At 44.6% G+C, this 26,881-nt stretch overlaps 1 protein-coding gene across 1 annotated transcript in view; it reads right to left on the minus strand.

The window, feature by feature from the left end:
* LOC311241572 (uncharacterized protein) overlaps window positions 1-6,420 on the minus strand; it is a 32,832-nt gene extending 26,412 nt beyond the window's left edge. Inside the window, exons 1-5 of the mRNA XM_084330431.1 lie at window positions 6,345-6,420; window positions 4,320-4,522; window positions 3,442-3,546; window positions 3,199-3,294; window positions 2,988-3,098 (exon numbers count right to left, since the gene is read on the minus strand). Coding sequence (XP_084186557.1) covers window positions 2,988-3,098; window positions 3,199-3,294; window positions 3,442-3,546; window positions 4,320-4,522; window positions 6,345-6,354 — 525 coding nt within the window. The 5' untranslated portion in view covers window positions 6,355-6,420. The remainder of the gene's footprint in view (window positions 1-2,987; window positions 3,099-3,198; window positions 3,295-3,441; window positions 3,547-4,319; window positions 4,523-6,344) is intronic.
* Window positions 6,421-26,881: the final 20,461 nt, after the last annotated feature.

A 26,881-nucleotide genomic window follows, 5' to 3' on the forward strand; every position in this document is an offset into this window, starting at 1 on the left:
TGGTACTGCCGTAGTCATGTGACGACACTCCCAACGCACCCGCCGTCACGTGGCGCAGGTCCGCCAGGAACTGTAGATAGTTGGCCCGGTCCCCCCGCTGTGCGTAGACAACCCCGGAACCGTGCGAGGCGCGCGTTCCGTGTCGGAACACCTGACCCTGACACACCCACGAGGCAATCGCACCCAAGGGGGAACCCCGACAGAAAGGGCCGATCTGATACGGGGGGCTTCCGATGAAAAAAAGCCCCCCCACTGAACACCCCTCCAGAACATGCTGAAGGAGTTGTTCTGCAGCCGGACATGCAAGGTGTAAGGCCCCCATGGGTTCCTACACACCGTAGCCCTGCAGTGATATTACTACCACCCCAAACCATGTGAGCTGCGACCACTTGCCAATATTTCAGGAGTGGGAGGCACCAACATGATACCTGGCCTGGCGAAGGCGAGGCCGGGGAAGCCCGCACTGTGTGCCTCAAAAGGTTTCGAGCCCCCCTGCTGACAACACTTAAGTTGACAGACGTAACACCAGGCTCAACCAACACAGTTCAAGGTGTGGGAGCCGCTTGACAGCACAACATTCTCACGGACAGACCCAGGCTCAGCCATCAACTGGGTGTCAGCCCCTGTCCCCATGAGAAGCGAAAAAGGGTGGCCGCCCGCGCATCAACGAAGGCACGCGGCCCGCAGCCAAAGGAAACAATCAGAGCCCACTTCTTCCGCTGGTGTTGGGGAAGGGAGTGATCGGAGAGCGGGCTGCTCGCGGCAGGACGGTGACGGCTTGTTTGTTCAAGCCGAACCCATCCTACATGGCCGATCCCTCGGCCGCCAAGGCTGTCGGCCTTGTGGACACCTGTCGAATCAACGCCCAGGATACCTCTGGCGGGGGAAAAACATGGCCGCCTGTCGAGGGCCCCGTCATCGCCGCTGACGAGGCCGTGCTCTCTCTTCTTCTGGCTGCGCGGTGTGAGGCGGTGTAGGGCCTAGGACAATACCGCCCGCGCTCCAGCAGAAGACCAAAATCCCCTGCGGAGAGGGGAACCCTGAGCGGTTATAGCTTGCGGCTGGGTCAAAGCTAATAACGTCAACAACCTTGCGCGATGTGTCGACGTCGGCTGGCCCTCAAGGCCCCTCCACCAGACACCATTTTTTTAATAGAAAAAAAACACCAATTCGAACACAGTTCTAATCGTTGCCAATTCCATACCGTGGCGGTACAAGCCTTAACAGCCCACCAGCCACTCGCCAGGCCGACCCACCCATGGTGTCGGCCGGGCGGGGCATTGTTTCAATATATCAAAAACAAAGGACTGACGTTAACATGGAGCACCAGTGGTGATTGCAAACAGCACCCTCCACTGTGGTGTGCACCATGAAAGGGTTAAATGAATAAAAGAGCTAAACCACAAAAAACTGTAGAATGAGCAAACCCATACAAACAAAGTTTAAGGGGAGACGGACCAGACCCGTCTTCATTCAAAATATTCACAACAGAACACCAGCCCTAGTTTAGCCCATTTACCAAAAAAGGTAAACAAAGCCCCCCCCCCGCACTACTCCCCCAGTATACCGATTGACCGTCAGTATGAATGGTTTGAGAGGAGAGAAAGCTGTAGCAAGACAGACCTTCTCATAGCAGAGTGACAAAACGAAACAATAGCCCCCTACACAGGGGCGCCCCAGGAGGTGGGGGGCCTCGCATCTAAAAACGCACAGGGCCTCACATTTCTCCCAGGCGGCCCTGCCCTTATACTACTGCAGCCTAACGCCAGGCAATGTGGGACCCAAGACAACAATTGCCTGTGCACAGACACGCAACATGTTTATCATGTCGGCTGGACCCATAGCCCCACTACCCGACGCCAACCCAGATGGGAACACCGTTCAACAAACCCCGCCGGAACACAAGGTAAAATACCTGGCTAGGAACCTAGCCACGACCTACCCCGTTGTCAACCCATTTACCCGAAAAAGGTAAATAGAACTCAAAAAACCCCACAACAGCTACCGACTGACCTTCATTGATGAACCGGGCAAGAGGCGGGAGAGTGACAACATCTCACGGCGGAGACATTAAAACAGCATAGCAATTAGCAGTAGTAATAGCATGCGGCAGTAGCGATAGCATGTAGCATAGCTTTTGATGTTTTAGCAGCACACCCAAGACAGCTTGGAAACCGTTCCCTGCAGAGAACGTTCACCAAACCATCCTGCCCCCGGCGCCAACACACAACAAGGTTGTGTTAACAAAACAAACCAGCATTACTAACACTAATACCCATGCCTGAAGACACAGGGCCTACCTGAGTACAAGCTGGCCCGACAGCCAGCCTTGTACAGCTGAACCTCGATGTGCAGTCATCAAACGAGGAACATCAACACAGGCCCGTCGTGTCGCCGAAAACATGCGTCGAAGATGCCAGGGGCCAGCAACCTCCGGTAAGCTTCCAACATTATTAATCTTCCTTAATCTTTTCATTCCGCTAGTCTCGTATGGTGCACGCATCCAATACGCTGGGACGAAAACAGAGGAAGGGTGTTTCATGACCAGAGTCATGGTTATATGGGTGGGGCCACCATAAGGGGCGGGGCCCCATACAGGTGGGGTGCATGTGTTTTTATTCGTGGGAGATACATTAAGTATCACAGGAGATAGGAGTATCTCGTAAGGCTCAGAGCGGGACGCGATGCAAATACGATATATAACTGATTCTTTACCTTGCTGCTATCTTTTTTATGCTCATTTTATGTCTGTAACCAATGCTATTTTATATGTCTGCACTTTATGCTCATTTTATGCCTTTCTTCTTTTACTGCTGTGAAGCACTTTGAGCTGCAATTTCTGTATGAAAGGTGCTATACAAATAAAGTTATTTTTATTATTATTACATCTGTTGAAAACTCCAGCTGCCAACAGATGGCCTTCCAGACATACTTTATCAACTAGTGGAATGCACCTGACATGGTCTTTGGTTCCTGCAAAACGTTACCTGTGAAAAACTTGGCACTGACAGGAACTCCTCCAGTCTGGAGAGGAACTCCCACACCAGGATTTGTAATGTTGTGTCAAAACAGGCACCATACTGGACTGGGAATACATACTTCATAGAAATAAACAAATAAAAACACATTATTAGTTTGTGTTCACCTTTGCAATGAATCAAGTTAAAGGCTTGTGGGAATAATGTTGCAGCAACAAACCTTGAAAAAGTCATTCCTTTCAGATGGATTATCAAGCAAAGTTTGGACCAGTTCTACAAACACTTGCTTTGAAATCTCCACCTTTTCTTCTAGGTCCTGTCATGAAACAAACAACTCATTACATGAACACCAATATCTTATTTTGAGTGGTCCCTAGAGAAAAAACAAAGTTAATATTGATCGACAGAATGTATGAATGGCAGCAAGGCAGACAGACGCTGTAATCTACAGATGTTAAACTACCTCTTCTTGCATGCAGTTTGTTGTCCACTGGCGGAGAGTGTTTATGTTGTCCTGGATGGCCTGAGGGTCAAATGTCTCCACTCTCTGCAACAACTCCAGGGTGAGCTGAGGAACACACACCATTAGATGTTTGTTAGGGATGCACCAACATCAATACTGGCATCAGATATCAGACCAATTCCAGGCAAAAAAAGTGATCAGTGTTCAATACTGAGATCTATAATCTGATACAGAGATCAATAACCCAATGCGGAGAATGTAGTATCCCGACTTTGTTTTGTAGAGTAGCATAGTAGCATGAGACTTATGGTCTGCAGAACTAATGGCCTATTTTGGAATAACTTAATCTTATCCTACCCAGCCTGCCACCTACCCTGGTCCTGACCAACACTACCCTGGTCCTGACCAACACTACCCTGGTCCTGACCAACACTACCCTGGTACTGACCAACACTACCCTGGTCCTGACCAGACACTTTCAACGCCAACATGCTGTGTTATTTGGGGGCCCCTGCTGGTGGGGGGGCTTTCCATTTGAAACTGGTGAAACCACAACAACACTGTTATGATGGGTCCAATGGAAACTCAAATGCAAGCTAGCTAGACCATCACTTTATAGCTTGACTCTAAGGGAGGTCACCATCACTAACAAAGAACTTGGGGAAACTAACATAGTAGTTGTTGATCTTGATAAATCACACCACCTCCATCGTTTCATGGAAACTGAAGGAAACATTTAGAAACCTTTCCACCAATGGCACAGTTGTCAGGTGAAGAAAACGTCAACACATCTCTTTAACCTTGTAGGTCTAAACGTTCCCTCTGTTGTCTTACCCCGTTCCCGCTGTTGTCTTACCCCGTTCCCGATGTTGTCTTACCCGTGCTCTCAGTCCCAGGATGAGTTGAGCTCTCTGTCTGAAACTCAGAAGCTCTGGAACCATCTGTGTCACCAAACTGATGAACTCTGCCAGTTTTCCATACTGGTCTACACAGCGCTGCTGGGCCACCTGCCACATATATGCAGACATCAGGCGTACCGGTGCAACCAGGAGACGCATGGACGACAGCGGGAGATTAAGACCTGCAAATAAACAGAGACTGCAGTCAAAATCAACCCAAAGACAAATGATCAAACTGGGATAGTAGTCTGTTGTTCAGGCAAAACCCATTAATGAGGATGAGATTTGTAGTCCCACCATATACTGAGTTGATTCTGATTGGCTGGAGGGGTGATGGTTGAATTCAGATACATTCAGGGCTTTGATAGTATATGTAGTAGTACGTCCACTGTTCTAACTTAAAGGGATAGTCCACATTTAATAAATTAAAAAAAAAAAATTTAAATTTTAAAAAGCCCATCTGATTTGTCTCAAACTAGAGAGTGTTTTCAGTCCACCCAAAAACCACTTACACCACTGTTTTGGTTTTAGAAACTGGGAACAGACAATTGTATAATTCCACCACACATCATGGTAAGCACAGCAGCATACTATTCAAAACATAATCAACTTATTCTGGCCTGTGTCTCATCATCACCCATGTAAAATTTTAGCCCGTATCAAAAGGTTTAGACATGCTTCAAGCAATAACAACATCTCAGTATTGGCAACTATCATTATCAATCAATATGAAAAAGTATTTGTGACATGATATTTGGCCATGTTGCACCTATTAAAAATCTAAGAAATATATTCTCAGAGGGGACTGGGACATACAGGTACGTAACGGTTGTGAAACTTGTGACAACGTCACCTCAAACTTCGATGCCCCGAGTGGGAGTTGAACCCCGGTCTCCCACACCACGGGCATTACTTCTAAGTAATGGGTTTATGAGTCTTTTTTTTGAGGATGTGAGAGTGAGTTTAACCCATAGCACCGCTACTCATCCCCAGCCCTTCTTGACTGTGCTTCACGATAGTGACGATACCATCCGTTACACATATCCTATAGAAAATTGTGTCGTGGACTTTTTGATTTGGAGTCCTTAAAGGGGAACTACACCCAATTTCATAATTAATTCCTCTGGTCTAAGACGGTTAGACGGTACACAAATATTCGTGAAAATGAGCAACTCTCACAAAACTAGAGTGTTAAAACTCAAACTTGTGATCATCAAGTATAAAGTCTGAAGCTGCTCCATAGACAATGCATTGGGAAACATTTGACGAGACACCCTGGGGAATGTTCCGAGTTCATAGGTACATTTTCTGTTTCAGAACTGAGAACACTACTACATAATAAAAACTATTTGGATATAAAAAAAAGAATCAATCTCCTTCATTGTCAACGGAGCAGCTCAAGACATCATACGTTTGATTCTAACTTCTCTCTGGTGTCTGGCTTTGGGAGAGAGTAGCTCCTGTTAACGGATGTTGATTGACTGTCATGAATTTAAAAAATAAAAGTGGTGTTCCCCTTTAAGGTGAAACATAGATTATCTAGTTAATTATTATTATTAGTAATGTATATTACAGGCATTTCCATTGCAAACAAAATAATATTTTTAATATATATTATACCTTCCAACAGTGTTAGAAGTGTTAGTTTCAAAGTGTTCCACGGTTAGTTTCAGTAACGAAAACATAGATAGCCTACATGGAATTATGGACTTTCAATGTCTTCCATTGAATATTGGCAACTGTCACGATAGACCCACTGGTTTGAGTAATAATTCAGTTAGCACAAGAGCAGCAAGTTACCATCAAGACACATACATAATAATAAGACGTTTCCTGAAATCAGTCGTCCTAGAAAATAACGCTGCTCTGCCGTAAATATTGTAAACATTACTGATGAAGAGAGAACATTTATATGATGACTGGACACGTCAGTAGAATATTTGTAATAGTAATACAATGGCAAACCTAATTAATACTAATATTAGGCTAATTTATTCTACTCACCGCGTCTCATTGTGAAAGAAGAGCCAGCAGACGAACCGTCCCGTGCTGTGAGAACGTGTTTGTAGACGTGTGTTGATATCAGACAGCCAAGCTACTGCGTGGAATTAAGGACTGTGTTGCTGTTCATCTCTAAAGTCTATTTTACTAACGTTAACGAGTTCTTCTTCTTCTTCTTCTTCTTCTTCTTCTTCTTCTTCTTCTTCTTCTTCTTCTTCTTCTTCTTCTATATTTCCGGCGGACTACGCGTCTAGGCGTATTGCCGCCCTCCACAGGACAGAGGGAGCACTATAGATTCCCAGCCCTCCCTATATTCTGTTATACACCCCAGCGGCAAGCAGGAATTCACCCGAAAGTACCAGAAAATACCAGAAAATACCAGAAACTACCCCAAAATACCCCCAAAGTATACCCCAAAATACCAGAAACTACCCCAAAATACCCCAAAGTATACCCCAAAATACCAGAAACTACCCCAAAATACCCCAAAATACCAGAAACTACCCCAAAATACCCCAAAGTATACCCCAAAATACCAGAAACTACCCCAAAATACCCCAAAATTAGGGATGTCCCGATCCGATCACGTGATCGGAATCGGCGTCGATCACATGCTTTTCAGAGGATCGGGGATCAGGAAAAAATAATAATAAAAATCGGCAGTCAAAAAAAGAAAAATTTTATTCAACAAACATGACCATGTCCACGTCTTAAACTCATACGGAGGCCTTAGTTTTGGTTTTAAATTACATATAATATATCATCATTAATGTATTTATTGTCACACAGAGCAGAATAATTGTCCACAACAAACACATTCCCCTTTAATTTTCACCGTTGCAACAAACACATCCCTTTAATTTAGACGCTACACGCTACACGCTACACGCTCGACCACATCACAACAACAGTACAACACGTCGCTCCCGAAACACGGTTAATATCCACTGACTTGAGCAGCTAGACTTAATGTCAGAGGTTTGGAACTAAGCATTTTAAAATAGAAAGTCAAGCCAGTTGCAATGTTTGCAAGGAGGACAGGCTGGAGGCGAAGTTTTCAGACTAACTTTTCACCTGGAGGATAACGTTACGTGACTGAGGATTATCGTCGGCGTTTCAGACCAGAATGGACCATTACGTAAGTCGAACACTGAATGTATACTAATGTGCAAACATATATTGAAACTTTTAATATTTCTCATATGAAGCAGAAGCACATTTCTCAGGGTGAATGTAATAACAAAAGCCTCCGCTCTCGCGCCCCGGACTATAGGCAACAGATGGGCTTGTCTCGCTCTGCCAGTTTCTGACAAAAATGCGTCAAAATTGATTACTAATGTGAAAGATCGGATCGGAAACGATCGGATCGATAGATATTTAAAATCACATGATCGGGATCGGATCGGAAGCAAAAAAAGGCGATCGGGACATCCCTACCCAAAATACCAGAAAATACCAGAAAATACCAGAAACGACCCCAAAATACCCCAAAGTATACCCCAAAATACCAGAAACTACCCCAAAATACCCCAAAATACCAGAAAATACCAGAAACTACCCCAAAATACCCCAAAGTATACCCCAAAATACCGGAAACTACCCCAAAATACTCCAAAATACCCCAAAGTATACCCCAAAATACCAGAAAATACCCCAAAATACCCCAAAATACCAGAAAATACCAGAAACTACCCCAAAATACCCCAAAGTATACCCCAAAATACCAGAAACTACCCCAAATACCCCAAAATACAAGAAAATACCAGAAACTACCAGAAACTACCCCAAAATACCCCAAAGTATAACCCAAAATACCAGAAAATACCCCAAAATACCAGAAAATACCAGAAACTACCCCAAAATACCCCAAAGTATACCCCAAAATACCAGAAACTACCCAAAATACCAGAAAATACCAGAAACTACCCCAAAATACCCCAAAGTATACCCCAAAATACCAGAAACTACCCCAAAATACCAGAAAATACCAGAAACTACCCCAAAATACCCCAAAGTATACCCCAAAATACCAGAAATGACCCCAAAATACCCCAGTAAATACCAGAAACTACCCCAAAATACCCCAAAGTATACCCCAAAATACCAGAAACTACCCCAAAATACCCCAAAATACCAGAAAATACCAGAAAATACCAGAAACTACCCCAAAATACCCCAAAGTATACCCCAAAATACCAGAAACTACCCCAAAATACCCCCAAATACCAGAAAATACCAGAAACTACCCCAAAATACCCCAAAGTATACCCCAAAATACCAGAAACTACCCCAAAATACCCCAAAGTATACCCCAAAATACCAGAAACAGCCCCAAAATACCCCAAAATACCAGAAACTACCCCAAGATACCCCAAAGTATACCCCAAAATACCAGAAACTACCCCAAAATACCCCAAAATACCAGAAAATACCAGAAACGACCCCAAAATACCCCATAATACCAGAAAATACCAGAAACTACCAGAAACTACCCCAAAATACCCCCAAAGTATACCCCAAAATACCAGAAACTACCCCAAAATACCAGAAAATACCAGAAACTACCCCAAAATACCCCAAAGTATACCCCAAAATACCGGAAACTACCCCAAAATACCAGAAAATACCAGAAACTACCCCAAAATACCCCAAAGTATACCCCAGAATACCAGAAACTACCCCAAAATACCAGAAAATACCAGAAAATACCAGAAACTACCCCAAAGTATACCCCAAAATACCAGAAACTACCCCAAAATACCAGAAAATACCAGAAACTACCCCAAAATACCCCAAAGTATACCCCAAAATAACAGAAACTACCCCAAAATACCCTAAAATACCCCAAAGTATACCCCAAAGTACCAGAAAATACCAGAAAATACCCCAAAATACCCCAAAGTACCCCAAAATACCCCAAAGTATACCCCAAAGTACCAGAAAATACCAGAAAATACCCCAAAATACCCCAAAGTACCCAAAATAGTGTGTAATAGTGTAATAGTAGTAATAGTGTGTAATAGTGTAATAGTGTGTAATAGTGTAATAGTGTGATAGTGTGTAATAGTGTAATAGTGTGTAATAGTGTATAATAGTGTAATAGTGTGTAATAGAGTAATAGTGTAATAGTGTGTAATAGTGTAATAGTGTAATAGTGTGTACTAGTGTAATAGTGTGTAATAGTGTAATAGTGTAATAGTGTGTAATAGTGTAATAGTGTGTAATAGTGTGTAAAAGTGTAATAGTGTGCTAGTGTAATAGTGTAATAGTGTGTAATAGTGTAATAGTGTGTAATAGTGTGTAATAGTGTGTAAAAGTGTAATAGTGTGCTAGTGTAATAGTGTGTAATAGTGTGTAATAGTGTGTAATAGTGTGTAATAGTGTAATAGTGTGTAATAGTATAATAGTGTAATAGTGTGTAATAGTGTAATAGTGTAATAGTGTGTAATAGTTTAATAGTGTGTAATAGTGTAATAGTGTAATAGTGTGTAATAGTGTGATAGTGTAATAGTGTGTAATAGTGTGTAATAGTGTAATAGTGTAATAGTGTAATAGTGTGTAATAGTGTGTAATAGTGTAATAGTGTGCTAGTGTAATAGTGTAGTGTGTAATAGTGTAATAGTGTGATAGTAGTAATAGTGTGTAATAGTGTAATAGTAGTAATAGTGTGTAATAGTGTAATAGTGTGTAATAGTGTAATAGTGTGATAGTGTGTAATAATGTAATAGTGTGTAATAGTGTAATAGTGTGTAATAGTGTAATAGTGTGTAATAGTGTAATAGTGTAATAGTGTGTAATAGTGTAATGGTGTAATAGTGTGTAATAGTGTAATAGTGTGTAAAAGTGTAATGTGTGCTAGTGTAATAGTGTAATAGTGTGTAATAGTGTAATAGTGTGTAATAGTGTGTAATAGTGTGTAAAAGTGTAATAGTGTGCTAGTGTAATAGTGTGTAATAGTGTAATAGTGTGTAATAGTGTAATAGTGTAATAGTGTGTAATAGTGTAATAGTGTAATAGTGTGTAATAGTGTAATAGTGTGTAATAGTGTAATTTTGTGTAATAGTGTGTAATAGTGTAATAGTGTGTAATAGTGTAATAGTGTGTAATAGTGTAATAGTGTGTAATAGTGTAATAGTGTAATAGTGTAATAGTGTGTAATAGTGTAATAGTGTGTAATAGTGTGTAATAGTGTAATAGTGTGCTAGTGTAATAGTGTAATAGTGTGTAATAGTGTAATAGTGTGATAGTGTAATAGTGTGTAATAGTGTAATAGTGTGTAATAGTGTAATAGTGTGTAATAGTGTAATAGTGTAATAGTGTGTAATAGTGTAATAGTGTAATAGTGTGTAATAGTGTGCGTGTGTGTGTGTGCGTGTGTGTGTGCGTGTGTGTGTGTGTGTGTGTACGTGTGTGTGTGTGTGTCTGGGTCTCTAGCACTCAAGATGGATTCCAACTTGTATGGCATCTTGATGGAGGAGCTGTGGAACAAGGGAAACCAACCAGGGGGGGAGAGAGAGGGGGAGAGAGAGATAGAGAGAGAGAGAGAGAGAGAGAGAGAGAGAGAGAGAGGGGGGGGGGAGATGGAGAGAGAAGGGGGATAGAGGGAGATGGAGAGAGAGAGGGGGGGGGAGATGGAGAGAGAGAGAAGGGGGATAGAGGGAGATGGAGAGAGAGAAGGGGGATAGAGGGAGATGGAGAGAGAGAAGGGGGAGAGAGAGAACAGGGAGAGAGAGAGAGAAGAAGGGAGAGAGAGGGAGGGAGAGAGAAAGATGGATAGAGAGAGAGAGAGAGGGGGAGATGGAGAGAGAGAGAAGGGGGAGAGAGGGAGATGGAGAGAGAGAAGGGGGATAGAGGGAGATGGAGAGAGAGAAGGGGGAGAGAGAGGAAGAGAGAGAAGAAGGGAGAGAGAGGGAGGGAGGGAGAGAGAAAGATGGATAGAGAGAGAGAGAGAGGGAGAAGAGGGGGAGAAGGAGCTATTTATATAGCTCTTTTATCCAAAGCGCTTTACAATTTATGCCTCACATTCACTCACACACCGACGGCGGAGGCGACCATGCCAAGTGCCAATCTGCTCACCGGGAGGAGCAGGGCTTAAGTGTCTTGCTCAAGGACACTCGGACACGCCGCCGGGAGGAGCCGGAATCGAACCGGGAATCTTCTGATTAACCAGACGAGCGCTCGGCTCTACCTCCTGAGCCCTCTACATTTTTTATGTCTCACTCTTTGTCTCACTAAACCTTTACTGCGTTAATCCCTTCCTGGATGCAGCCAGAGTACAGAGTGCCTCAGTCACTAGAGCCATAATGTGGAGACACACACACACACACACACACACGCACATGCGCACACACACACACACACACGCACACACGCACACTATTACACACTATTACACTATTACACTATTACACACTATTACACTATTACACACTATTACACTATTACACTATTACACACTATTACACTATTACACTATTACACACTATTACACTATCACACTATTACACTATTACACACTATTACACTATTACACTATTACACACTATTACACACTATTACACTATTACACACTATTACACTATTACACTATTACACACTATTACACAAAATTACACTATTACACACTATTACACACTATTACACTATTACACACTATTACACTGTTGGGGAAAATGTGTATACGAGGGTGGAGGTAGGAAAGGGGTTAGTCTTGACTAGTTTAATATAGGTCAACTAGCAGGGCTCAAAGACACTAGGGCGACAGTCTGGCTGATGTTCTTAAAACAGCCTCAAGATAGCAGATGGACATTTCAGTACATCATATCGTGTGTTCTAATCTTGTGTCTTTTCTCTCTTACACACATACACAGCACACACACAGACACAGCACACACACACAGACACACACAGTTACACAGCACACACACAGACACACACAGTTACACAGCACACACACAGACACAGACACACACAGTCGCACAGACATACACACCGACACACACACACATTCCCTGTGTCACAATACACACATACAATACACACACGTCTGTACACAGACGCACACACACACAGACACACACACACATACACACACACACACACAAACACACACATCTCACTCTCTCTTCATGTTCTTAATGTTTTACATCATATCGTGTGTGGATATCATATCTTGCTTATCTCTCCTCATGTTCTCTCTCTCTCCGATGTTAAATCTACGTATCATCTTAATGTACGTCATGTCAGATCTGACATGATGTGATACGTCATCATATCTGTCATGGGGGCAGGACTGAGAGGGGATTTAGGGACAGGCAAAGGGTTCCAGGACGGAGTGTTTTTGTTCAAGCTGTGGCGATCATCTTTGACCCATAGCTCTTGCTGTTAAAGAACTTCTTTTCTTAAATAAATTACCTATTTGTTACAATTGGAAATATCGTCTCCTGCTGTGTCAAACAACCTTTCCACAACATTTGGTGACCCTTGACCTGTAGACCGCCCTGCCGGGCCCCCTCACACGGCCAGCTCCGGACCTCTCCCGTAGAAATTCTGACGGTTGTCGACAAAAAAAGGTAAGCGTTGAGCTTGTTATATAAATATCCGTCAGAATTTCTGCGGGAGTGAAAAGTTGAGCTGACTGTGTTGACGAGGTCTGGGAAGGACGGCTAAAACGAACACGGTGAGGTGTTTTTACACTGGGGCGACTCCTTTTTTAACAAGTGACGGCCACTAATCAATTTTAAATTGCATGTTTTTCGACCTCTGGTCAAATTTTTCTCTCCATCTCCCTTTTTCCTGATTTCTTTACACGACACTCTCCACATATACACATAACTGTGCCTTTCTGTCCTCTGTAGATAAGACTCTCAAGTTTTCAAAACAAAAACTGCTAAAGATAGCTCATTCTGGGCATTCTGCCAAGAGAGATAGCTCTCTCTCTCTCTCTCTCTCTCTCTCTCTCTCTCTCTCTCTCTCTCTCTCTCTCTCTCTCTCTCTCTCTCTCTCTCTCTCTCTCTCTCTCTCAATTCAATTCAGTTCAATTCGGGTAGGCTTTATTGGCATGAAATATCAACATACTTGTTGCCAGGTCAGGTCCAATATACAAACGGTGACATATATATTATTAAGCAGTAAAACATACCATAATATTAGCGATAAGTAAAACAATCAACAGAAACATATTAAATTGCAGGGTGGTCATTCGATCGGGTAGTCGTTTTGCAGATGTGGCCACCCAGATACGTATATTTACAGGGCTTGTTCTCTTGTTGTGTGACGGCCGTCTGCATGTTTTGCAGCTGGTGCTGGGCACTGACTTTTCTCCCCGCATATGTGTAGCAGCTTTTGGTTATCGGGGAGATGGATGAGCTGTGGATCAATTTTGTTTATTTTGTAGAAGAAAACTTCTCTTAGATCCTTGTATTTCTCACAGTATAGTAGGAAGTGAGGTTTTGTCTCAACATCCCCCTGATGACAAAGTGAACACAGCCTGGCCTCTCTGGGCAGCCAGTTCTGCCTGTGACGGCCTGTTTCTATGGCTAGACTATGTCCACTCAGTCTGTACCGTGTCAATGTCTTTCTTAATTTTATATCATTCACAGTGATCAGGTATTCTGCCACCGTGTACTCTCTGTTTAGTGTCAAATAGAATTCTAATTTACTTTGAGATTTGGTTGATTTGTTCCACTATTCTATACAGGTTTCTTTTTGTTTTGAGGTTATTTGGTTGGGCCAGATTTTTTGGTATCTGTCCTGAGACATTTGTGGGCAGAGATTTCTGACTAGCTGGCAGAGGGGACTCTTATCTGGGTTCATCTCTTGGCTCTGAAGGGTTTTGTAGTGGTAGGAGTGGGGGTCACTTGATTGAATGATTAGGGGGTATTGGCCGAGTTCTGCCCTGCATGCATTATTGGCAGTGTGTCTGTGGACCTTAAGTAGGTTTTTGCACAATTCTGCATGCAGTACTTCTAATGGGTGTTTTTCCCATTTTGGGAAATCTTGGTTAGTTAATGGACCCCACACTTCACTGCCATATAATATTATTTGATTTATTACGGAATTTAGAATTTTGAGCCAGGTCCTAATTAGGATGTCAATTGGAATTTTCCTTTTGATGGCATAAAAAGCCCTTCTTCCCTTCTCCTTCAATTCATTCACAGCCATATATCTCTCTCTCTCTCTCTCTCTCTCTCTCTCTCTCTCTCTCCTCTCTCTCTCTCTCTCTCTCTCTCTCTCTCTCTCTCTCTCTCTCTCTCTCTCTCTCCTGACACACACACACATTCCTGTGTCCCGGTGGACAGCGGGTTGTGTCACACACACACAAATACACACACACACACACACACACACACACAAACACACACCGACACACACACAGACTCACACACACACAGTCACACACATACACACACACCGAGTTGTAGTAGCGTTGTAGTAGTAGATCTAGGTTAACTGTTGTTCCTGGAGTGTAGTTGTAGAGAGAGTAGATCTAGGTTAACTGTTGTTCCTGGAGTGTAGTTGTAGAGAGAGTAGATCTAGGTTAACTGTTGTTCCTGGAGTGTAGTTGTAGAGAGAGTAGATCTAGGTTAACTGTTGTTCCTGGAGTGTAGTTGTAGAGAGAGTAGATCTAGGTTAACTGTTGTTCCTGGAGTGTAGTTGTAGAGAGAGTAGATCTAGGTTAACTGTTGTTCCTGGAGTGTAGTTGTAGAGAGAGTAGATCTAGGTTAACTGTTGTTCCTGGAGTGTAGTTGTAGAGAGAGTAGATCTAGGTTAACTGTTGTTCCTGGAGTGTAGTTGTAGAGAGAGTAGATCTAGGTTAACCGTTGTTCCTGGAGTGGTAGTTGTAGAGTAGATCTAGGTTAACCGTTGTTCCTGGAGTGGTAGTTGTAGAGTAGATCTAGGTTAACTGTTGTTCCTGGAGGGGTAGTTGTAGAGGAGTGGTAGTTGTAGAGTAGTAGTAGCTGAAGTACAACCACACACACACACACACAACACAATAAACACATATACACACTAAACAACGATGCATACAGCAGAGGACATACTGTTGGACACCAACCCGTTGATAAAGAACCTAATTCTCAAGGTTGGTCTCCGTTGGCAGAGGCGTACAAAGGCCGGGGACACAAAATGGCCTTCCGGAGGTACTTTTGATCTCGACATATGCGAAGAGATGAATGTAATGATTCGTAACCACAAGCCAGGCGACAGCAGCAAAAAGAGGTTGAAAAAGAGGACAGAAGAGTTGGGGGTAATGAAGCTCTACGCCCAGAAGGGGAGAGCATACAGGCAGGAAGCTTTAGCGCTAAATCAGAGAGAGACGGATATAGGGAAACCAACATCCCCACCTTATGTCACGCAATTGCCGGTGAACATGTGCTATGTGAACAAAATACTGAAGGAGTGGAGAGGTGAGCTAGGACACAACCCAGAAATTGACCCGTTGCAGAGAGCGATGTTTAGAGAAAGTGTGATGAGAGGGCTTCCAGAGGTGGTTAAGAATAGACTGGAAGACGTGGTGGGGTTAATGGACATGACTTATCCTTTGTTCTGTGCACATGTAACACATAGTGTGGAGAAGCAAAGGGCTCAGGAGCAGAAAGTCAGGGATCAGGATAGAAATGACTCAAGGAAGTTAACTCAGCAACAACTGCAGCCCCAAAGGAGGTTGCAGGCAGTAATGGTGTCATCTGCTACCTCTCCACCCATGCAGGACCAGGGACCCCCGCCTGCACCTCAGGTAGTGAGAAGCTATGGCTATAGTTCACAGAACCAGGCGTCCAGGCGGCAGGCAGGGAATGGGCAATCAGGCCCACGGTTTACACAGGGACCGGGGAACGAACAACAGTTTCCCCGTTTCCACTGTTGGAACTGCGGCATGCAGGGACACAGGGAAATGAGATGTAGGCAACCATACCGTCCCGGCTCGGAGTATGGAAGACCCGTGCGCCAGGGGGAGTCACAAGGGCCCCACGACCAGGGGGAGACAGGAGGGCCCCGAAACCAGGGGGGTAATCACTAGGGGTGCCCAGAGAATGCGACGGGGGGAAATCAAATGATTGTGGTTTCCAAGGGAGCTGAGCAAGAACCTATTCTGCAGGTCCTAGTGGAGGGCAAATTAACAGAGATGATGGCAGACACTGGAGCAGGTTTTTCCTGCATAAAGCAAAAATACGCCGCTCACTTACCCCAGTCTGGACAGTATGTTCGGACGGTCGGATTCTTGGGGAAAAACAACCGATAGCATATTACTCTAGAGCTCTTTCGCCGGTAGAGCAGGGTCTGCCACCTTGTTATCAGGCCCTGGCCGCAGCACATTTGATGTATGAGAAGGCAACGGCCGTGACAATGGGATATGACATTTGCATTTGGACACATCACAAATTGGCAAACTTGATTGAAAGAGGCAAATTTGTTCTGACCAGCCAACGGCAACAGGCTTACATGAGGCTCCTGCAGTACTCGGACGTTACGATAAAAACATGCCACGGCAGTAACCCGGCGGATCTGGTACCACTCCCGAGCGAGGGCCAACCGCATGAGTGTGAGGTGGAGGTACAGGCTTTCGTGAAACTCCGTCCTGATTTGGGAGTCGACCCGCTCGCGATAGCAGAACTCTCACTTTTTGTGGATGGGTCCTGCTATCGGGAGGGGGAAAATTTAAGGTCAGGATACGCCGTCGTACAGTGCAAACCTAACGGAGAAACACTAACAAGAAAGGCCGAACAATGCATGCAACCATGTTCGGCCCAGCTTGCAGAACTAATAGCACTAACAGAAGCATGCATAATAGCTAAAGATCGCACGGTTAACATCTTTACAGACTCTGCGTATGCGCATGGCGTATGCCACCTATTCGCGGCCATTTGGAAGGCAAGAGGCTTTAAGAAATCGGACGGCTCACCGATCCTTCACCACAAGCAGGTTGTGGCGCTTATTCAGGCTGTAAAGTTGCCCAAAAGCATTGCTATCGTAAAGTGCCAGGCACACAGAAAAGACCTGTCCTTTGTGACGACGGGAAACAACGCGGCGGACGAGGCCGCGAAGGCGGCGGCTGCGGTGCCGTCCACGGCTGTTCTGATGTTTGCGGCCGAACTGACGACTGAGGTAACTGAGGATAATTTGAGTGATCTTCAGGACTCAGCCACGCAGGCCGAGAAACAGTCGTGGACGGAGAGGGGGGCTGTAAGGGGGGCAGATGGTCTGTGGAGGAGTCATAACGGTTTGATAGTCGCCTCCATCGATCTTCTGTCCTTAGTGATACCTGAGGCTCATGGTGTTGATCACTGTGGAAGAGCAGAGACCCTGAAACGAATCACGAAAATGGGATTTTGGTCCCCAAAGCTTCAGGCACAAATTGACGTTACACTAGCCAGGTGTTTAACATGCTTACAGGGCAATGTGCGCAAAGGAGTACCGACAGTGGCGGCTTACACACCCCTCCCTGAGGGACCATTCAGACATCTGATTATGGACTATACAGACATGATAACGCCAGTGCAGGGCAAACGATACCTCCTGGTAGTAGAGGACTGCTTTAGTCGCTGGATTGAGGCCATTCCATCTAAACACAAGAACGCGGACACAGTGATCAAGTTCCTGTGTCGCGAGGTCATTCCGAGATTTGGAATTCCCACGATATTACAAAGCGATAATGGCCGCGAGTTCATCGACAAGGTGGTTAAAGGGCTGATGCAGAAATTAGGTATAAGACAGCGCCTTTCCTGTGTCTATAGTCCCGGGTCGCAGGGGAAGGTGGAAAGGGCCAATCTGGTCATTAAAAACAAACTGTTGAAAATCTGTATGCAAACTAAGCTTAACTGGATTGATGCTTTGCCGCTTGCTCTGATGGCTATTAGAAGCAGCGTAAACCGCCAAACACAGCTAACACCGCATGAAATGCTTACAGGCCGCAGCATGCCAGCACCGCCATTTAGACACCTGGCTAGGGGCCCGGCATTAGATATTTTTGAGCAAGATCTGAAAAAATATCTTCAGCAAGTGACTAAAATACATGAAGCTGTGTTTCGACAGGAGCAGAGAAAGGAGAGAAAGGGGGAGAAGGAGGCGGAGAAGGAAGCCACCAAACCGAGACTGATCCCTGGGGACTTGGTCTTCGTAAAGGTCCACAAGAGAAAGTGGTCATCACCCCGGAGAGAGGGCCCGTACGAGGTGATCCGATCGACTGGAACGGCAGTCCAAGTCAAAGGATCAGCGACCTGGTTCCACTTCAATCACTGCATAAAGGCCAGCGGCGATCTCTTGGGGGATACAATCGATCGCAGTTATGCAGAACCCGACATGGAGGGTCCGAGACGGCAACTGGAAGGTGCAGTGCCTGCTGATGCTCCCGCAGATGTTGGCAGCAGTGTGCGGACGGTCGGCCGGGCACAACGACGTCATTAAGAACCGTCACGGTCGACCCGTCCTTGAGGATGACGGGTTTGAGTGGGTAGGAGTCCCACGGGGTCCCGCTCAGGCTCAAGTACCAGCAGACTTTCATGACCAGGCTCAGAATCAGGCGCCCCCTTTTCCCTCCATCGAGGAAGGGGGGGAGAAGATAAGACTACAACCAAACGGGGTGTTTCCCGTAGGACCGCAAGGGCATGTTTTTGATTTTGACCATTCCCCCGTTACAGGCGGGGATACTTACCATTATACTAACGAGCATCGGGTTGTGGGGGTAGATAGGAGAGTTGAGCCTGTCCCGAACCAATCACAGGGGACAGGGGTGAGGGGAAAAAGGGAGGTCAAGGACACTGAGTCGGAAGAGGTGGGGGGACAGGATATGTTCCAGAGGACAGCCGGAACGTTGAGGGACTCAGTGGGCTCACTCTGGGCCAGGTTGAGGGGTTTGCTTCCTTCCGGGGAACAAGATGGGGGCGACTATGACTATGACGAGGAAGACCCGGAGGCTGACCCGATGTATAGGGCGGCTTTAGGGAATGAGTGGTTTAAGTGGGTCCAGTACACGAGCGCGCAGAATCAGATAGAGGATTGTTATGTCTGCTCCAAGGCACGTCCGGATAGGCTGCTGGTGAAGGGCACGAAGTTCAGTTGGGCTCAGTGTGACAGGGACGCAGAGGCATGGGAGGGGCCCCATAATAGTCGCCCTTGGTGCGAGGCAGAGTGTTTGGGGTTTCTCGGCTCTAGTCGTTTTAAGGCGGCAGGAAACGTCACGGATTTCAAGGATGTCACTATGCGGGAACGGTGTAGGAAATTGGATGTACGTGTGCAGGGGGTAGCGACGGGGTTGCCAATACCCAGAGGTGTCAAACTATGGCTGACCAAGGATTTCGAGTGCTTGCAAAAGGAGGGGACCCGGGATGTAGGGGAGGTGGCAGAGGGGCGGTGCACTACTATTTGGAGCATCACGACTAACTGTACGAAAGAAGGAAAGTGTGGACACGGGGTCGTGTTAAAGGGAGTGGATACCAACCCACGGCCTGTAGCTTGCCCTTTTCATGTCCAGGATATGGCACTGGCGGACCAATACTGGCTCTGCGGCGGTAGGAGGTTGAGGAATACACTTCCTTTAGATTGGTCAGGTAGATGTGCCCGGGTTCAGGCGATCATGCCAATGGTGGTCCTACCATTATCAGTGACGGAAGGACCTTCTGAGTCTCCTATCTCTCGAACGAAGCGTAGCTACAAGGCAGACCCAAGGGTGTATCTGGACAGCATAGGACAGCCAAGGGGCATTCCAGCCGAGTTCATGGCTAAGAATGAGATTGCGGCAGGGTTTGAGTCTATTCTGCCATGGATATCGGTCAATAAGAACACCGGGTGGATCAACTATTTGTTTTACAATCAGCAGCGGTATCTCAATTACACCGAGGAGGCGTTGGATGCAATGGGGGACCAGATGCACGCGACCAGTACGGTGGCGTGGCAGAATAGACAGGCTCTGAACTGGTTAATGGCGGAGAAGGGTGGAGTCTGTTCCATGTTTGGACAGTACTGCTGCACATTCATTCCGACGAATGTGGGGCCAGGGGGAAAGTTCTCCGAGGCCATGGCTAAGCTGAAGGATTTGAGGGAGGAATTGAGGGGGAATTCTGGCCGGAATGAAGAATGGTGGGGGAGTGGGGTGTTGGAAAGATTGGGACAGTGGGGAAGCATAGTGATGCAGACGGGGATATCCATCGGGGTGGCAGGGTTGATATTGGTTCTCCTTTTCTGTTGTGGTATGCCTCTCTTGGGTAGGCTGGTAACTTCACACGTAACGAGCCAAATGCTGATGGTGGGACAGAAAGAGATTGAGCCACAAATCGGGCCATATCCTCAGCTTTATGCTGCCTTAGAGGGAGACGAGGGGATAGAGGATTAGGGGTATGGTGAGGTAGGGACATTTTCTTTTTGTTGGTTCTTTCCTTTAAGAGTGACGGGGGATGGTCTGAGCGCAGTTTTGTTGGTTTATTCCTTTAACTAGGAATTTTAGTCTGATTTTCTAATGATCCTTCGGCATAGAGATTGCAACCATTGAAAATCATTGCATTGTTTTTTATTTTTTTATTATTTTTTGTTTATTTTACTTGTGGTCCTGGTCAAACCGGAATGGGAAGGGGCATCGGCAGAGTGTCGGTTCTGAGCCTGAGGAAGCATTGAGAAGAAGTGGTCGGGGGATCGGTTCTGGGGACTGGAGGGACAAAGGGGGGGGGCTAACGCAGTGGGCAAGATGGGCACCTCCCGTCGAAGATGGGGGGACACGTGGTGAGGTCGGTACCAGCGCCTCCCGTCCAGGCATGGGGACATGCTTCTACGAGGACTGGAGGTGTGGCGTGGTGGTTGCTGTATTGGCAAAATGTGACTTTTGGCAATACGGTGAGGAGACTATGGCGTGGGCATGGAAGGGGGGCTGAGCGATGGACACTGGGACTCAATGTTATGGAAGAGACAATGTCATTTTTTTGGGAGGGATGTTCTATGTTTAGTTCTGACGGTCAACTTCTCCTTTCCCTGATGAGAGTCGCGGTTTCCGGCCGGAACTGTGGCTCATTTGGTAAGCGGTGGAGGTTGGGGGGATTTGTCTGTCAGGTTAGGATTATAAATTGGGGTATTTTTTTTTTTTTTTTTTTTTGATGTTTTATTATTACTCTTGTTTTGAGCGGTTTTGTGTTTATTGTGAGAACGGTAGTCAGCCTTTGTTGGTCCGTTAGGGGTCCAGTGAATGAAGTAAGGTTTCTTGTTTAGTTAGACGTTCACATTTTCTTGGTTATATGATTTGGGTGGGACTAGGGATAGCCCCAAATGGGGGAATGTTGGGGAAAATGTGTATACGAGGGTGGAGGTAGGAAAGGGGTTAGTCTTGACTAGTTTAATATAGGTCAACTAGCAGGGCTCAAAGACACTAGGGCGACAGTCTGGCTGATGTTCTTAAAACAGCCTCAAGATAGCAGATGGACATTTCAGTACATCATATCGTGTGTTCTAATCTTGTGTCTTTTCTCTCTTACACACATACACAGCACACACACAGACACAGCACACACACACAGACACACACAGTTACACAGCACACACACAGACACACACAGTTACACAGCACACACACAGACACAGACACACACAGTCGCACAGACATACACACCGACACACACACACATTCCCTGTGTCACAATACACACATACAATACACACACGTCTGTACACAGACGCACACACACACAGACACACACACACATACACACACACACACACAAACACACACATCTCACTCTCTCTTCATGTTCTTAATGTTTTACATCATATCGTGTGTGGATATCATATCTTGCTTATCTCTCCTCATGTTCTCTCTCTCTCCGATGTTAAATCTACGTATCATCTTAATGTACGTCATGTCAGATCTGACATGATGTGATACGTCATCATATCTGTCATGGGGGCAGGACTGAGAGGGGATTTAGGGACAGGCAAAGGGTTCCAGGACGGAGTGTTTTTGTTCAAGCTGTGGCGATCATCTTTGACCCATAGCTCTTGCTGTTAAAGAACTTCTTTTCTTAAATAAATTACCTATTTGTTACAATTGGAAATATCGTCTCCTGCTGTGTCAAACAACCTTTCCACAACAACACTATTACACACTATTACACTATTACACTATTACACACTATTACATTATTACACACTATTACACTATTACACACTATTACACTATTACACACTATTACACTATTACACTAGCACACTATTCCACTTTTACACACTATTACACACTATTACACTATTACACACTATTACACTATTACACTAGCACACTATTACACTTTTACACACTATTACACACTATTACACTATTACACACTATTACACTATTACACACTATTACACTATTACACACTATTACACTATTACACTATTACACACTATTACACACTATTACACTATTACACACTATCACACTATTACACTATTACACACTATTACACTATTACACACTATTACACTATTACACTATTACACACTATTACACTATTACACACTATTACACACTATTACACTATTACACTAGTACACTATTACACTTTTACACACTATTACACACTATTACACACTAGTACACTATTACACACTATTACACTAGCACACTATTACACACTATTACACACTATCACACTATTACACTATTACACACTATTACACACTATTACACTATTACACACTATTACACTATTACACACTATTACACTATTACACACTATCACACTATTACACTATTACACTATTACACACTATTACACTATTACACACTATTACTACTATTACACTATTACACACTATTTGGGGTACTTTGGGGTATTTTGGGGTATTTTCTGGTATTTTCTGGTACTTTAGGGTATACTTTGGGGTATTTTGGGGTATTTTCTGGTACTTTGGGGTATACTTTGGGGTATTTTGGGGTACTTTGGGGTATGTTGGGGTATTTTCTGGTATTTTCTGGTACTTTGCGGTATACTTTGGGGTATTTAGGGTATTTTGGGGTAGTTTCTGGTATTTTGGGGTATACTTTGGGGTATTTTGGGGTAGTTTCTGGTATTTTCTGGTATTTTGGGGTATTTTGGGGTAGTTTCTGGTATTTTGGGGTATACTTTGGGGTATTTTGGGGTATTTTCTGGTATTTTCTGGTATTTTCTGGTATTTTGGGGTATTTTGGGGTAGTTTCTGGTATTTTGGGGTATACTTTGGGGGTATTTTGGGGTAGTTTCTGGTAGTTTCTGGTATTTTCTGGTATTTTGGGGTAGTTTCTGGTATTTTGGGGTATACTTTGGGGTATTTTGGGGTATTTTGGGGTAGTTTCTGGTATTTTGGGGTATACTTTGGGGTATTTTGGGGTAGTTTCTGGTATTTTCTGGTATTTTCTGGTATTTTGGGGTATTTTGGGGTAGTTTCTGGTATTTTGGGGTATACTTTGGGGTAGTTTCTGGTAGTTTCTGGTATTTTCTGGTATTTTGGGGTATTTTCTGGTATTTTGGGGGTATTTTGGGGTAGTTTGGGGTAGTTTCTGGTATGTTGGGGTATACTTTGGGGTATTTTGGGGTAGTTTCTGGTATTTTCTGGTATTTTGGGGTATTGCGGGGTAGTTTCTGGTATTTTGGGGTATACTTTGGGGTATTTTGGGGTAGTTTCTGGTGTTTTCTGGTATTTTGGGGTAGTTTCTGGTATTTTGTGGTATACTTTGGGGTATTTTGGGGTCGTTTCTGGTATTTTGGGGTATACTTTGGGGTATTTTGGGGTAGTTTCTGGTATTTTCTGGTATTTTCTGGTACTTTGGGGTGATTAGTAGGACCCCACAACAGCACTAGCTCTCTCTTGGTGGTTCTAGAAATGAAGGCAAAGAGAAAGAATTAACTCCCTGAGAAGAAATAACTCTAAAGAAGGATTTTCGTTGTTCTCTGTACTTAATACAGTCCATCAGGACATATGCTGCACTGACCCCCCCCCCCACACTCACACTCCCTACTGTACACAACGTCTGATTAAGCGCACAGTGCCCCAACCGTAATCTACAGATTATAACAGTCTCTTCTCGCCCCCCCCCAAAAGGGGCCCCCATCCTCCTGACAGAGGGCTGGATAGAATAAAAGTGCCTCCCCTTGGTCTCTGAGTCCCACCTACACTGCCACTCCCTCAAAACCCCCTCCCTAATTCCCCCCCTCAGCTCGGCCCCCCCTAACTGTACAGACCGATCCGGGGCCATTCTACCTAATGAGCCTTTGGCTATGCCATCCACAATTTCATTCTCTACAACTCCTGAGTTCCCTGGGACCCAGCAGAACTTTACCTCACAGCCAACCTTCTCCAGCCTAAACAACACCATCAAAATATCCTGGATCAGGTCAGGCCGAGCCTTTGACTTGCCCTCTCTCAAGGCCACCAAAGCCGCCGCTGAGTCCGAGCACAGAAGTACCCTCTCCGGCTTGACATCCTCCACCCACCATAATGCCCAGAGGATAGCCAGCACTTCTGTCACAAAGACTGAGCTCCCATCTGAAATCCGAAGCCCAGCCCGCAGATCCCACTGGGCCACATATACTCCAAACCCAGCCCTCCCAGAGACAGGGTCCCTGGACCCGTCAGTGAAGACCCCCAGGTACACCTCCAATTCCAGTTTTAGGAAGGATTCCACATCCGCCTGAATCCCATCCCTATCCACCTCTAAAAAGGACAGGTTGACATCCCGCTCCTGTATCAGCCATGGTGTTAACGACCTTCTCACCCTTATCCACTAATTTGCTGACATGGGTGGACCAGGTCAACCTCTCGTCTAGCCAGACACCCAAGAACTTAAACTGTTAAACTGATGATCAGTGCGACTGTACTCCACAATATGGTTAATTCACCTTGGGAAAAATAAAGATTGCTGGTTCAACAGCATCTATAAGTGTGGTAATAACGCAGATATTGAGTGTATAATATTTCTGTGAATATGCGCGTGGTGCACGCCTCTGTATCCAACCAAAACGAAAACGATTGCTTCCAGCCCACGAGACGCGGGTCCGTGGTGGGCCGGCAGTGCGCACGGCGGTGTTCAGAGTGGTCGCAACGAGAAGTCAGGTACCCACTTCCACATAAACTAACCACAACTGCCTATATAGCATAATATAATAATATAATATAATACCCGCTCCCACAACTGCTTATATAGCATAATATAATAATATAATATATTACCCGCTCCTTCTCAGATTTGGAGTATATACCCGCCTATCTTTAATGAACTAGATACATTCATCTAATCGTCAACGCATAGTCAGAAACTGCAATGTGAAGAGGGTTTAACCGTCAGCGGTTCCACAGACCTGCCCCCTCGCGCGGCCGCTGCAAGGGTTCAAAAGTCCGCGAAACCAGGACCCCTCTTTCGCAGAGCTGCACAACCATGCAATATGAACGATATATACTTTAACAACAATAGGTTGGCCTCCCTACCACCAGTATATTAATATGACGATAATGGTCTTCTTACCAAGAACAGTTATAGCAATGTATATATACCATTCATTCCACACATTTTGACATAAAATAACACTCAGAATTTAAGAAGCCAGTATAATACAATATACAACACTGAAATATGGGAATAAAATATGGGTATAACGTGACTCATAACCTAACCATATCCAATATGGGTATAATGTGACTCATAACCTTTTTAATCGACTAAGCTTATTTTGCAGACTAGGATTGTAGTTGGCTGACGCAATTAAGAGACTAATACAGGACTAAGCGAGGCAGATCACTCCTTCGCCCGTAATCTGTTCGTAATTCCCACGCATTTCAGACCCACAATCCTATGTTTTGTCTACCTAATAACTCTGGCCAGGGTTCAAGTCCCTGTACATTACAGCCAGGCCCTGAGGTCTTTGGGTTACCCTAATTTAAATAGTGGTATTTCTACCTGCGGCTCTAACTTAAATAGTGGTATTTCTACCTGCGGCTCTAACTTAAATAGTGGTATTTCTACCTGCGGCTCTAACTTAAATAAACGACCCTAACTTAAATAAATGGGTCACTCTAACTTGGTATTAGGAGAAAAAAGAAAGAGAGAGAGAGAGAAAGGTTTGAGAAAAAAAAAATAATAATAAAAAAGTTTTAGATAGAAATGTAGATTGCACCTTGCTTATATCCAACACAATTCAATGGGTTTACTTATATTTTTAGCAACTTATTCACAAGACAATAATGAGAATGCATCCACTCATAACGGCTATTTTAACTATGCAGATTTCGACTTAACGTAACAGGTTTTTCTGCTTACCTTTGAAAATGGATCCTCTGAGTGGATGTTCCGTCAATATTGTCCGCAAACAGGTTGGTAAGTCTGAATGAAGGCCCACCCAGGGATGCCAAGTTGTCACGTTTTAGACTCAATCGTGAAAGTTGTAATAAGATATTTAAAGATATAAGAGATGAAACACTTTTGAAGGTATTTATTATAAAAAGTTAACAAGCAATGTAATATAAAAAGTGAATAAGCAAAGTATTATACAAGGTGAATATAGCAAGGTACAATTGAAATCTAGATTGTTACAACCGGCCGGTCG

The sequence above is a fragment of the Notolepis coatsorum genome, assembly GCF_963971535.1.
Source record: "Notolepis coatsorum genome assembly, chromosome: 15".
NCBI lineage: Eukaryota > Metazoa > Chordata > Actinopteri > Aulopiformes > Paralepididae > Notolepis > Notolepis coatsorum.